General features: G+C 49.9%; 1 protein-coding gene across 3 annotated transcripts in view; it reads right to left on the bottom strand.

The window, feature by feature from the left end:
* CAAP1 (caspase activity and apoptosis inhibitor 1) overlaps positions 1-14,177 on the bottom strand; it is a 298,509-nt gene that overhangs the window by 170,698 nt on the left and 113,634 nt on the right. For all 3 annotated transcript variants that reach the window (XM_069240801.1, XM_069240811.1, XM_069240818.1), the window contains one exon: positions 4,657-4,729. In XM_069240801.1, the coding sequence (XP_069096902.1) occupies positions 4,657-4,729 (73 nt within the window). The remainder of the gene's footprint in view (positions 1-4,656; positions 4,730-14,177) is intronic.

Below are 14,177 nucleotides of genomic sequence, written 5' to 3'. Positions count from 1 at the left end.
CAGCGGGGACGACGCCATCGCCATGGTGGGGTGACCTCTAGCAAAAGGCGGGCAGAAAGCTGAGTTGCAATCAGCACGGCGGCACTGAGTTCAGCGTCACCGTGGCTGGGTGTAACTCCGGCTGCCGTCTACCCATCGGGAACCACGTTCCCAGCGGGGATGTCGGTCCACTGGCGGGTCTGCTTATCAATTGTGGTAGTCCAACTGTCACTGCGCGCCTGGCAGTCCTTGGACCGCCAGCCTCGTAAAGAAGCCCTAGGCACTCAAAGTTTGGAGCACCAACCTCCTCATGGGCAGATGAACCAGGCTTTAGAGGCAGCCAGGAGGGGTCTTACAGTGCCGCAGCGCAACATAGCAGGCATGGGGATGCATGCGAGGACTAAACAAACAGGACTGGAGTCACAAAAGTAAGTTAAACTTTTGAGAAAGTTTACACTTACTTTTTTCGGTATTCATAATCTCAGTGTCAACTTACCACAAAAGTGTATATTACATGTCTCCACACCAGAGTAATGTAATTGGCTTACTCGTGTGTGGACAGGTAACGACCTTAAACCCCTTCCAGGCCCTTCCTAAACCACTCTTACGCCTCCCTAATTCTATACACTTTTGTAGTAGGTCTGCACCTTTTTCCATCCACTAAAATCTATACTTGCATGTGCGAATACTCTTCAGTCGGGGCAGAGAACGCCACAAATATAAATGTAGGCAAGAGTTACATTTTGTAGTACGTAATGTACTACAAAGTGCAGTTTGAGAATAAGGCCCATAAAGTACGACTGCCAGGGGAGCCAGGCATTCCAGTGCAGCAAGCTGGTCCCTTCTGGGCTAGTATAAGAGGTGGTTACGCTGCATCATTTTGGAACAGGTCATTCTTCTAAACCTTTTGCAGGATTTCCTGAGAAATATATTCAAATATTCTCCTAAGACCACTCTTTAGTCTGTTATTTACTTTGAAGCCTACTTTCCTACTAATTCCCTTGACTTTTGTCAGAGCTAAGTAGTTCCTTTCGAAACTAATCTGAATTCTTCTGGTGTAAAGTCCAATCTCCATACTTAACGAATGACAGTTGCAACTCTAAATTACTGTAATGTGGGCTGATCTAAAATATGAATGACAATTGCAACAATCAATGGTGGAGTGCTCTCCATTGTTACCTGTTGATTTTATACTATCTGGCGCACATCTTAAGCTATGTTAGCCGAAACGAAACATACCACTAATACAATAGTATTTTCCTCGAGACTGAAAAAAATACAGTGAAAATAGGCTTTCATTTTTATAAAAGAGGATACAGGAAAATACACTTTTACATACATTCCCATAACTAGCCTTTTTCCAGCACAAAGTAAAAATAGGATGGTCGATTGCCTTTTTTTTCTGTTAATCGCTGCGAATATTTGTGTAAAATATGAGTACATGGCACCCTCGTGTGGCCAATCTCTGCTTTAGACTATTGCTTGTAAGGATATTAGACAAAAACTGTATCTAGTCGTGGTCATCATGAAATAATGATATATTGATAAATAAAAATATCAGTACACATGCAGACGTGCAGAGTGTAACATGCTATTCATTACCGTCGTTGAGATTCTAGAGACCTCATTTTTATTAGGAGAGTTGTTTCCCCGTGTAAAGCAATGTTTACATGCATGAATGAGACAATAAAAAGTGTTCTTATCATGTCAGTATTGCCACACTAAAGCAATCACACTTGACTTTTGCACTGTAGTAATAAATGCGCTAATGTACGTTTTTCAGCAAAGTACAATAGCTCCAAATAACATCTATTATGTGACCAGAAAAAGAGAAAGAAATGGTGTAACAGAGAGAGAATGCATCAAAGGTAACTGTAATTTGGTTCAATATTGCCAATGGGTTCTAGTGCCATCATAAACCATGAGGCAGAAGACTGAGTGGTTTGTATATGTCACCTGAAGCCCGAGGTGGCAATATAAGACGTTATAAGGTATTTATCTTGAAAAATATGTTTTCTTCAAAGTGCTGCTAACAATGGGCACTGATTGGAATTGGATTATTTTGGTTATGCTTACCTTTCATTATTAAATTGCTGAGTAAACAACAGACAAGGGCGAGGGCCGATGAATTTATGTGATTCCGTGGCTGCAGCAATTACAAGATTTGACACATAATTTGCAAAATTTTAAGATTTAACAAACATATCACTAGCTCAAATGAATGAAAATAACTGCCAGAGAATGTGTTTCATAATTTGTGATTTGCTGGATAATTTAGATAATTACACTGCATAACTTGGTTCTCTATGTTGCCTAATCCTAGTAGTCTGGGCAATGAAAAAGTTCTGCACAGTGGTTCAGGGGCAGTTTCTATGACAATGGCATTCGTATTTCAGCAGAAAATGAGAAACGTTTAACAGAGATTCCTCTGTATATGAATATAAAAATAACAGCAACCAATAAGTAATTTGTCCAGTACATCCTCAAGGTGAACTGTTAGACCTGTCAGCCTGTGGGTGGTCTTACCCCATGCTTTTTGCATTACTTCTCCTGTTTTTGCCGAATCTGTTTTTGTTGGGTTTAGGACTATGAACAATTTACAACTACTAACCATTGCTTAAGTGCTTGTGCTCTCACCTTTAAACATGGTAGGATTGGCATACACCCATTTGGCACATTTACTTGTAAGTCCCTAGTAACCTGGGACTACAGGTACCCAAGTCCTGTAAATTAAATGCTACTAGTGGGCCTGCAGCATTTATTGCACCACCCACTAAAGTAGCCCCTTTAAAACGTCTCGGACCTGCTGTTGCGGCATGTGAGTGCAACTTTGGACCGCCATTTTGACCTGGCAAAATAAACCTTTTACCAGGCATAAACCTCCCTTTGTAATACATGGAAGTCACTCCTAGGGTAGTGTATTTCAAAAGTTGGTCATGTATTTTTAAGTTTTACATGTCCTGGTAGTGAAAAGCTCCTAAATTCATTTTACACTACTGTGAGGCCTGTCTCTCCGATGGGATAACATTGTGTTACTTATAATATTTAATAAGTGCTAACTTTCAAAGCTGGAATTTTCATATCCTAATTATTTGGTGCCTGCAGCCTATATCCTGGGTCACGTGACTTGGTGTGGATGGCAGTTGGGCTTTGTGTATTGCCTGGTCCCAGACAGTGAGACAAAGGGGTAATAGGTGTTGGAAGGATCAGTGTCAACACACTCACAAAGGGTTTCACACCAGGCTATTGTGCCCCCAGAGAAGCTGGGGCAGGAATGCAGCACATTTCAGACAGCTCTGTGGGAAGACTCTAGAAGTTTCTCCTACTTCAAATTGGGCACCAGGTATACATATTCGACCCTCAGCCCCAACTATTCAGTACACCTCAAAACCGGTGAAAGACTCAGAAGGTCTGCTGAGCTGCTCAGCTGCAAGAAAGACTGCTACTCTGCTGCCTGAGTGAGAAGGACTGGACCTGCATCTTGAAACCAGGACTACAGAGTGACTCTAAGACTAGTTGGCTGGCCAACTGATAAAAGCCTAAGAAACAGGAAAGGCTTCATCCAACTTGAACCCAGCACCTGGACAGTGACTGCTGTAAGTTCCGCCCCCTCAGTAGTGCCACCTCAGTGCTGGACCCTTGAAAATGGACCTCAAGTTGCTCTGCCAGCCCAGCTAAGGTCTTCTGGGCAGAACTGAAGTAGCGTGAAGCATATACTCGCAGCTCTGCATTAGATCCGCTAACGCACAATGCATTCTCAATGCAGAACCTTGCATTCCAGCCCCTAGGAACCGCTACTGTGCAATGCATCTACAAATCATCCTCAACACAGAACCTTGCAATGCAACCCCCAGCTCATCAGAACCGCCGCTGCATGACACATGCTCAATGCGGGACCTCGCAATGCTTCACAACCAAGATTTAAGATACTTTGTTTAGCTGACCTAACTTGGTCCCCGTAGCTGGCCAGCGCTCCACTGTAATCGTCTTGAACTTGTAACTTTGGTACAATCAGATGACCACAGTTGGTGCTTTTTACTTTTAAGCACTATTTTTACCTAAATCTTTAAAAATTCATATCTCTGTTTGTATTGATTGATTTTTGTAATTTTGGTGTCAAATAATTTGTTAAACTTTACCCTATTACTCTAAATTGAAGCAGGATTTTTCTTGTTTTGTATGTTGACTTTATTACTATTTACGTGCTGCATAATACTTCACACATTGCCTCTAAGTTAAGTCTGACTGCATTGTGGCATGCTACCAGGGGGTTAAGCACAGGTTACTTTGGGGTTTGCTTGTGTTTCACCATAATAAGCATTATGGTTGTTCATTGAGTAGGGTTTCATCCCCCTTAACTAGCAACCCAAGTTACTAGAGGAACAGTTTGGGAAACAGTTTATGTGCATATTTATTTCTCACTTACACAGGTTAGGGATATCATAACTCGGACATGATTTCAAGCTCATTTTAAGTCCTATAAAATGTAAAATAAGTTGACAACCAAGATTTTGGCTTTGTCCAACTGCTGGACATAGGGCATAAGTAGCTGCACAGAGGACAGAAACGTTGGGGTAGCTATGATCTTCAGTTCTTCAAAAATACAGAGCCTTAGTCATACAATGAATAAAACCACATACTGTAGACATATCAATTACAAACAGTGATTGTACTCACTGACTAGATGATTCTGCTCTGGCCTTATCTCCATCTCCTTCTTCGTCCGTGGCAGAGTCAAGTCCACTCTCACCTTGAATATAGAAAGTAAGACTATCATCACAACTGTGGTTAATGAAGTCACTGCATATATTTAAATGATACAGTTTTGTAAATAAATATAGCTCTTTTGCCAAGATGGTGCAGAATTTAATATAAAGGAGGTGACTAAATAGAGTCTAAGAGCCTAACGAACAAGTTACTTACCTTTGGTAGCGCTTTTTCTGGTGGATGCAGTAGCTACCTGTGGATTCCTCACCTTATGAATTTTCTCAGTGTGCCAGCATTCAACGGCAACTTTCTTCCCAGCTCTTCACGTTGACGAGGACGTCACAATTGCTCGGCTCCGCACGCGACTCCGCCTGACGTCATTGTGGAAATAAGAGGTCCTCGCCGGCATGCTGATGTCAGTTTCAACAGTTTTTACGTGCCTTTGAGGCGAACAGGTGAAAACCAACCTCACAAAAACAACATATATATTGCAATCCAAATACAATATAAACACAATATTTATTAATATAAGAATACACAAAAATGTATATACAAAACTAGCAAAAGAAGTCTTGTTATGACCAGACAGGCAACAGGGAGGCGGGTGGGAATGTGAGGAATCCACAGGTAGCTACTGTATCTACCAGAAAAAGCGCTACCGAAGGTAAGTAACTTGTTCTTCTGATGGATAAAACTACCTGTGGATTCCTCACCTTATGAATAGAGTCCCAAAGCAGTACTGCACTCGGAGGTGGGTCCGTGACCGTCACACCAAGAAATCCTGCAACACAGAACGTGCAAAATAGCCATCCCTCCTAACTTCCGAATCCAAGCAATAATGCTTCGCGAAAGTGTGGAGGGAAGCCCAAGTTGCTGCCTTACAAATATCTACCACTGGTACACCTCTAGCCAAGTCCGAAGTGGTGGACTTAGCCCTGGTGGAATGGGACCTAATACCCTCAAGAGGAACCTTCTTTGCCAGTAAATAACAGATCTTTACGCAAAGAATGACCCATCTGGATATGGTTCTCTTATGGACTGCTTTGCCCTTCATCTTGCCCACATATCCAACGAAGAGTTGCTCATGCACACAAAAGTGTTTTGTTCTTTCAATATAAAAACTGAGAGCTCTTCTCGGGTCTAGGCAATGAAGTCTTTATTCCTCCTTTGAAGGGTGGGGAGGAGGGTAGAAGGATGAAAGAGTAATAGACTGCCCCATATGGAAGGGAGCGACAACCTTAGGAAGGAAAGCCGCCCTGGTTCTCAACACCACCTTGTCAGCAAAAAAGGATGTAAAGGGCGGTTTGACACTAGGGCCTTCATTACAACCCTAGCGGTCGGTGTTAAAGCAGCGGTAATACCACCAACAGGCCGGCGGAAAAAAATGGAATCACGACCACGGCGGAAACCGCCAGCATAGACAGCCACTTTAACACTCAGACCACCACGGCGGTACAAACAAACAGGGCGCCCGTAACCGCCAACAGACAGACGGAAGACAATGCACCGCCCACCCTATCACAACTCGGCAATCCACCACCTTTTCCGGGATGAAACGAACGTGAATAAAAACACGACGGAAACAGTACACAGAAGGGAAAAATCACCCACCTCTCCACACCCCACGAGGAACCAGGACGCCATGGGGCCAGAACTGCAGATCCTGCCGGCGATGGTCTTCCTGCTCCTCTTTCAGGAGCTCCAACAATGGCGGCAACAACCACGGTGAGTACTGCACCTACAACACAGGGGAGGGGGGAGGGAAAAGAGAGTAACACACACACGCACCATGCAACACCCCCACCCTCACCCACAACACCATACACACAAATACATGCTGCAACATTACATTTACACCCCTCCACTCCCCCTTGAATAATGCAAGGAAAAAAGGAAATTATTTGAACGATTGTAATCAATAAAAATCCAGTAGTCAAAACTCCAAATCCAGTATATACAATTATGTACACCAACTACACAAGTCTGGATAGTGCACCAATCACTGTCCGTTGACCACTGGGCCCAAAATGCATGGGCGAGGCCCACACTAGATCCCTGACTGGAAACGGAGAGAACACTGCAGGGGCATCAGGTCGAAATGAAACAGGCACCTCAGGGGGAGGGGGGGTACCTCAGTCTGATGAACTTATGACGCCACTGCTCCACGAGGGGGCTCCATGTCTATTGATGTATTCTGGGGAGTGCAAACCCACAGTCTCACAAGTCATTTCAGTGGGTGGGTTGCCCACTGCTTCATCCTGGGGAGTGCAAAGCCATAGTCTCTCAAGTGGATAACTGTCTCTACTGGTTCTGGGGGGGGCTTTGTGCCCAGAGTGCTTCATCCTGCCAAGGACTGAGGTAGTGGATGTGATACTCCACTGGTTCTGGAGGGGGCTTTGTGCCCAGAGTGCTTCATCCTGCCAAGGACTGAGGTAGTGGATGTATCTCTCCACTGGTTCTGGAGGCGGCTTTGTGCCCAGAGTGCTTCATCCTGCCAAGGACGGAAGTAGTGGATGCCTTTCCCCACTGAAAGTGATGCTTCATGGAAGCTGCCCAGGCTCCTGGAGCTCACCACCAGCCTCAGACGACTGACCACTGGGGATGGCATCAATGTCTGCGGTGGTGCCCCTGGCTCAGGATGTTGCGGGGCCACTGGCGGTGCTTGCGGCGGTGTCAGTCGCGGCGGGCTCTGTGGCAGCAGTGCTTTCGGCGGGCTCTGTGGCGGCGGGCTTTGTGATGGCGGTGCTGGTTGCGGGCTCTGTGGCAGCGGTGCTGGCGACGGGCTCTGTGGCGGCAGTGCTGGTTGCAGGCTCTGAGGCGGCAGTGCTGGCAGCGGTGCTGGCAGCGGGCTCTGTGGCGGCGGTGCTGGTTGCGGGCTCTGTGGCAGCGGTGCTGGTTGCGGGCTCTGTGGCAGCGGTGCTGGTTGCGGGCTCTGTGGCAGCGGTGCTGGTTGCGGGCTCTGTGGTGGCGGTGCTGGTTGCGGGCTCTGTGGTGGCGGTGCTGGTTGCGGGCTCTGTGGTGGCGGTGCTGGCGGCGGCTCTGTGGCGGCGGGATCTATGCCAGCGGTGCTGGCGGCTGTGCAGGTGGCGGTCTTCTCCGGCCGTACAGGTTGGCGTCGACGTGGAAAGAAGGTGTGACACTGGTCCCTCAGTCGGTGCCACCATGCCCTCTCCTGACCTGCCCTTCAGTTTCTGGCCCTTCCCCACCTTTGATGATGGCGCAGCTGTCTTGCCACTATCCCATTTCGTTTTCCCTGACCCCTTGGTGGGAGGTGTTTTCTGCTTCTCCCTCCGGGATGTGGGCAACTTTTTTAGCTTGGCAGGTGGCGGAATGTCCTTGCCCTCGCTCCGTGGCACACTGGCAGCCCTGATGGTTGGCACACTCCAATAGCCCGCAGTTGCTGGCACCACTGTGCCTGGGGATGTGGTGGCTGAGGTGCTGGGTTGGGATCTGGAAAGCCTGGCCCTAGTGGACGGACGGACGGGGGGGAGGTGTAGGGAAGAGGTCAATATTAGCCAGGAAAGGTTTTTTTAGGCACACTGGGACAGGTAGATGGAGGGGGTTTGGGAGTGGAGGAAGAGGTAGTGGTTGTAGGAGGTGTACGTCTGCTGAATATGGGTGAATAGGGGCATGGGCTGGAGGCTGTTGTGAGGTGGATGGCTGTTGGGTGGGTGTGTGCCTGTGTTTGTGTACTTTGGGAGCAGGGCTCACTGACACACTGGGAGAGGACACAGGGGATGTGTGAATGGTAGTGGGGGTGGTGAGAGCACGTGAGCAGTGTGTGGTGATGGGCGTGCTGGTGATGGAGGTAGTGGCTGAAGATGTAGTGCATGCAGGTGTGAGTGGAGATGAGACTGGGAGGGAGGAGGAGGACGTGGAGGAGGAGGACACAGTGGATGTTGGTATGTCTGCCTGGGTATGATGCTTGTGTGAGCGCCTGTGGGATGTGTGGTGCTTATGTTTGCCAGAGCCACTTTTGTGTGTTGAAGTGTGTGCATGCTGGTCTGATGGTGTGCTTGGGATAGGCTGAGGTACAGGGGATTGGGTCTGGGTGGAGGAAGTTGGAGGGGGGAGGCTGGACACAGGGACAATGGCTGCCATCACTGAAATGCTCTCTGTTGGGCTGCCTGGCCAGAATGAATGCCCTCCAGGTATGCATTTGTTTGTTGCTAATGCCTCTCAACACCCTGGATGGCATTCAGAATGGTAGACTGCCCAACAGTGAGGGATCTCAGGAGGTCAACAGCCTCCTCACTGAGGGCAGCAGGGCTAACTGGGGCAGGGCCTGAGGTGCCTGGGGCGAAGGAGATGCCCACACTTCTGGGTGAGCGGCCACAGGACACACGCTGAGGGGCTGCTGGGAGGGCGGTGCTGGCAGGGGGAGTGGCGGCTGTACCTGTTGATGCGGGGGCACAGAGGGGCCCGCCACCCCAAGGGAGCTCCCATCAGAGGAGGAGTCGCTGTCACTGCTGTCACCTCGTGTCCCCACCGTGGAGCTCCCCTCGCCCTCTGTCCCACTGGTGGCTTCTGACTCCGTTGTTTCGCCCTCCAGGGCCAAGTGGGATTCAGCTCCCTCCTGCTCCGCTGCCACTGATCCTCCACCTGATGATGCTATTGCATACAAGAACAGGGTGACCACAAAAAGGGGGGGGGGGGGGGGAGACAGAAGAAAGACATGTTCAGTGCATGCAACACCACTACCGTTGGCGAACACTACAGACACAGCAGCCCTCTGCACTACGCCCTGCACTTATTGTTCCTAGATTATTCACATGCCCATGGGGTACAAGGCCTAAGCCCGATTGCTGCACACATGGAAGTCACAGGAGCCTGACTAGGTGTAGATGGCACTAATCACTAGTGGGGTTGGGGTTCCACTGAACCTGCCTCTCAAGGGACCTTGCCTACCAAGCTTGTAGGGGAACCCACTGCCCACCTAGGGACCTGGCCTAGGGGAACCCACTGCCCACCTCCCCCACCAAGACACCTCGTAATGCGCGCAGAGTCAGATGAATGTGACTGTACTCACCCCCTTGTGGCTGCTGTGATGCCCTCAAGCACCCATCCAACTCCGGATACGCCACCGCCAGGATCCAGAACATCAGGGGGGGTCATGGTGTGACGGGCACCCCTCCCACGTTGGGAGGCCATCCCCAGCTGGGCCTCCGCCATCTTCTTGCTCCAGCGGAAAATGTCCTCTCATCTTTGACGGCAGTGGGTGCTCTGTCTGTGGTGGACCCCCAGGGTCCGGACGTCCTTGGCGATGGCACGCCAAATATCCTTCTTCTGGTGGGCGCTGACCTAGAGGAATAGTACAGGGGAAAAGGAAGATCTATACCCGTCCGGAACGTCATACTCATTGGCCCACGTTCCCACCCTTGCCCTGATACGCGTACACTCACCGTCCGCTCATGCAGGCCTCAGTTCCCCCCCCATGTATCTTCCATCCACACCACTCCAAACAGGCATTGCCCATGCAGCATGCTCACAGTGTACTCACCTGATTGTCTGGAGGACCGTACAGTTGTGTGTACTGGGGGAGGACCCCATCCACTAATTCTCTAACTCCTCCGAAGTGAAGGCAGGGGCCCTTTCCCCAGACACATGAGCCATCATCGCTTCCAGACTGAGGTCACAGCAGCACTTGCAGGGTAGGTCCTCTCCTGTTGAAGGTCAGGTATCAAGTGAGTGAACAGACAGAAAATGGCGGTCACGTCCGCAGCGGTGCGTACCGTCACCGCCGGCGTACATCATTGGCTCCTGGGACCCATAGGGTCCAATGTTAACCAATGCAGGATTGCGCCGCGGTATTCGACCGCCTACCGCGACGGTGTAGAACGCCAGTGCAGTTACCTCATATCCCCTTGTCCCACCTTACAGGTCAAGCAGCCGCCATTTCAGGGGGCCACATGGCATTAATAATAACTGCGTCCCACCTATCTAGGCCTTGCATACACACAGTTAACAGGCACATTGGGGATTAATAAATGTGTGCAAATGACATTTTGTGATACCGCAGTGTAGGCTGACTCTCTGCTCGCTGTTCACCTCCATAGGGACGTCCGCTGGGGCAGGTGATGAGATGGTGGCATCCTCCAGTGTACAGACCGCTGGTGGACCTGTCGACAATGGAAGAGAGACACGTAATAGTTACCTACAGACTTCATCGTGCAACAATCCATGAACTGTGTGCCCAGTTGGAGCCAGACCTGATGTCAGCTATCCGCCATCCCACAGGGATAAACCCTCTAGTGCAGATCCTGTCAGTACTCCATTTCCTGGCAAGTGGGTCTTTTCAAACAACAGTGGCCATCGCATCAGGGATGTCCCAGTCAATGTTCTCTAACGTGTTGTCCAGAGTGTTGTCTGCCCTGCTGAAACACATGCGCAGCTACATCGTTTTCCCTCAGGTGGAGGATTTGCCTACAGTGAAAGGTGACTTCTATGCCCTGGGACATATCCCCAACATCATAGGTGCCACTGATGGGACACATGTGGCCTTGATACCCCCACGCAGGAGTGAACAGGTGTACAGAAACCGGAAAAGCTATCATTCGATGAATGTGCAGATGGTGTGTTTGGGCGACGAGTACATCTCCCATGTGAATGCCAAATTTCCTGGCTCAGTGCATGAAGCTTACATTCTGAGGAATAGCAGCATCCCTTATGTGATGGGGCAACTCCAGAGGCACCGTGTGTGGCTAATAGATGAGGGCAAGGACCCTATACAGTGTGAAGGGCGTCTGGGGTTGTCACTACGGGTTAGTGTGTGTCTAACAGCTGTCCCTCAAAATTTGCAGGTGACTCTGGGTACCCCAACCTCTCATGGCTACTGACCCCAGTGAGAAATCCCAGGACAAGGGCAGAGGAACGCTACAATGAGGCACATGCGTGAACTAGGAGGGTGATCGAACGGAACTTCGGCCACCTGAAGGCCAGGTTCCGGTGCCTCCATTTGACAGGTGGTTCTCTCTACTACTCACCAAAGAAGGTGTGCCAGATCATCGTGGCCTGCTGTATGCTGCACAACCTGGCTTTGTGACGCCAGGTGCCTTTTCTGCAGGATGGTCCAGCTGGAGGTCTTGTGGCAGCTGTGGAGCCTGTGAACAGTGAAGAAGAGGAGGCAGAAGAGGATATCGACAACAGAAACAACGTTATCCAGCAATACTTCCAGTGAGACACAGGTAAGAAGATGTCACTGCCTCACACATCTCATACTATTGTTTGAGCTATCAGAAGTCTGTCATTTTCACCCAGTGTATGGACCCTGACTTGTCACTTTGACTTTCCATTTAATAGATGCGGGTCCCACTTTGTGCCCTCTGCTATATTTCCTCAAGACCTACAGCTATGTTCCATCGGTATGTGGACAATTAAATTAACATTGCTATAATTCCATAGTTATTGCATTTACACATTAGTGAAAGCACAGACTGACTCCAGATTGTTTTGTGATTGATGTGTGTAAGGAAATGCCTCCTTGGCATGGTTACCCCCTGACTTTTTGCCTTTGTTGATGCTAAGTTATGATTTGAAAGTGTGATGGGACCCTGCTAACCAGGCCCCAGCACCAGTGTTCTTTCCCTAAACTGTACCTTTGTCTTCACAATTGGCACAACCCTGGCACTCAGGTAAGTCCCTTGTAACTGGTACCCCTGGTACCAAGGGCCCTGATGCCAGGGAAGGTCTCTAAGGGCTGCATGTCTTATGCCACCCTGGGGACCCCTCACTCAGGACATACACACTGCTTGCCAGCTTGTGTGTGATGGTGGGAAGAAAATGACTAAGTCGACATGGCACTCCCCTCAGAGTCAACCTCACACTTCCTGAGGCATAGGTAAGTCACCCCTCTAGCAGACTTTACAGCCCTAAGGCAGGGTGCACTATACCACAGGTGAGGGCATATGTGCATGAGCACTATGCCCCTACAGTGTCTAAGCAAAACCTTAGACATTGCAAGTGCAGGGTAGCCATAAGAGTATATGGTCTGGGAATCTGTCAAACACGAACTCCAAAGCACCATAATGGCTACACTAAAAACTGGGAAGTTTGGTATGAAACTTCTCAGAACAATAAATGCACACTGATGCTAGTGTGCACTTTATTGTAAAATACACCCAGAGGGCATCTTAGGGATGCCCCCTGAATACATACCCGACTTCCAGTGTGGGCTGACTAGTTTTTGCCAGCCTGCCACACACTAGACTTTGTCACTCTTTGGCCAGGAACAAAGCCTATACTGGGTGGAGGTGCTTCTCACCTCCCCTTGCAGGAACAGTAACACCTGGCGGTGAGCCTCAAAGGCTCACCCCCTTTGTTACAGCGCCACAGGGCATACCAGCTAGTGGAGATGCCCGCCCATCCGGCCACTGCCCCCACTTTTGGTGGCAAGGCTGGAGGAGATCATGAGGAAAACAAGGAGGAGTCACTCCCCAGTCAGGACAGCCCCTAAGGTGTCCTGAGCTGAGGTGACTCTTACTTTTAGAAATCCTCCATCTTGTAGAAGGAAGATTCCCCCAATAGGATTAGGTATGTGCCCCCCTCCCCACAGGGAGGAGGCACAGAGAGGGTGTAGCCACCCTCAGGGCCAGTAGCCATTGGCTACTGCCCTCCCAGACCTAAACACACCCCTAAACTCAGTATATAGGGGCTCCCAGAACCAAAGAAGACAGAATCCTGCAACCTAAAGAAGAAGAAGGACTGCTGACCTGAAGCCCTGCAGTGAAGACGGCGACGACAACTGATTTGGCCCCAGCCCCACCGGCCTGTCTCCCTACTTCGACGAAAACTGCACCAGCGACGCATCCAACAGGGACCAGCGACCTCTGAAGCCTCAGAGGACTGCCCTGCATCCAAAGGACCAAGAAGCTCCCGGGAACAGCGGCCCTGTTCAACAAACTGCAACTTTCTGCAACAAAGAAGCAACTTTAAAGACTTTACGTTTCCCGCCGGAAGCGTGAGACTTTCCACTCTGCACACGACGCCCCCGCCTCGACCTGTGGAAAACGAACACTACAGGGAGGACTCCCCGGCGACTGGGAGCCCATGAGTAGCCAGAGTTGACCCCCCTGAGCCCCCACAGCAACGCCTGCAGAGGAAATCCAGAGACTCCCACGGACCGCGACTGCCTGTAACAAGGGACCCGACGCCTGGAACCAACACTGCATCCGCAGCCCCCAGGACCTAAAGGAATTGAACTCCAGTGCAGGAGCGACCCCCAGGCGACTATCCACCTAGCCCAGGTGGTGGCTACCCCGAGGAGCCCCCCCTGTGCCTGCCTGCATCGTTGAAGAGACGCCCGGGTCTCCCCATTGATTCCTATCTGAGACCCGACGCCTGTTTGCACTCTGCACCCGGCTGCCCCTGTGCCACTGAGGGTGTACTTTCTGTGCCTGCTTGTGTCCCCCACGGTGCCCTACAAAATCCCCCTGGTCTGCCCTCCGAGGACGCAGGTGCTTACCTGCTGACAGACTGGAACCTGGGCACCCCTG

This window comes from Pleurodeles waltl, chromosome 1_2 (genome assembly GCF_031143425.1).
Source record: "Pleurodeles waltl isolate 20211129_DDA chromosome 1_2, aPleWal1.hap1.20221129, whole genome shotgun sequence".
NCBI lineage: Eukaryota > Metazoa > Chordata > Amphibia > Caudata > Salamandridae > Pleurodeles > Pleurodeles waltl.
The sequence above is the reverse complement of the archived record's forward strand: the minus strand, read 5'-3'. Positions and strand labels throughout refer to the sequence as shown.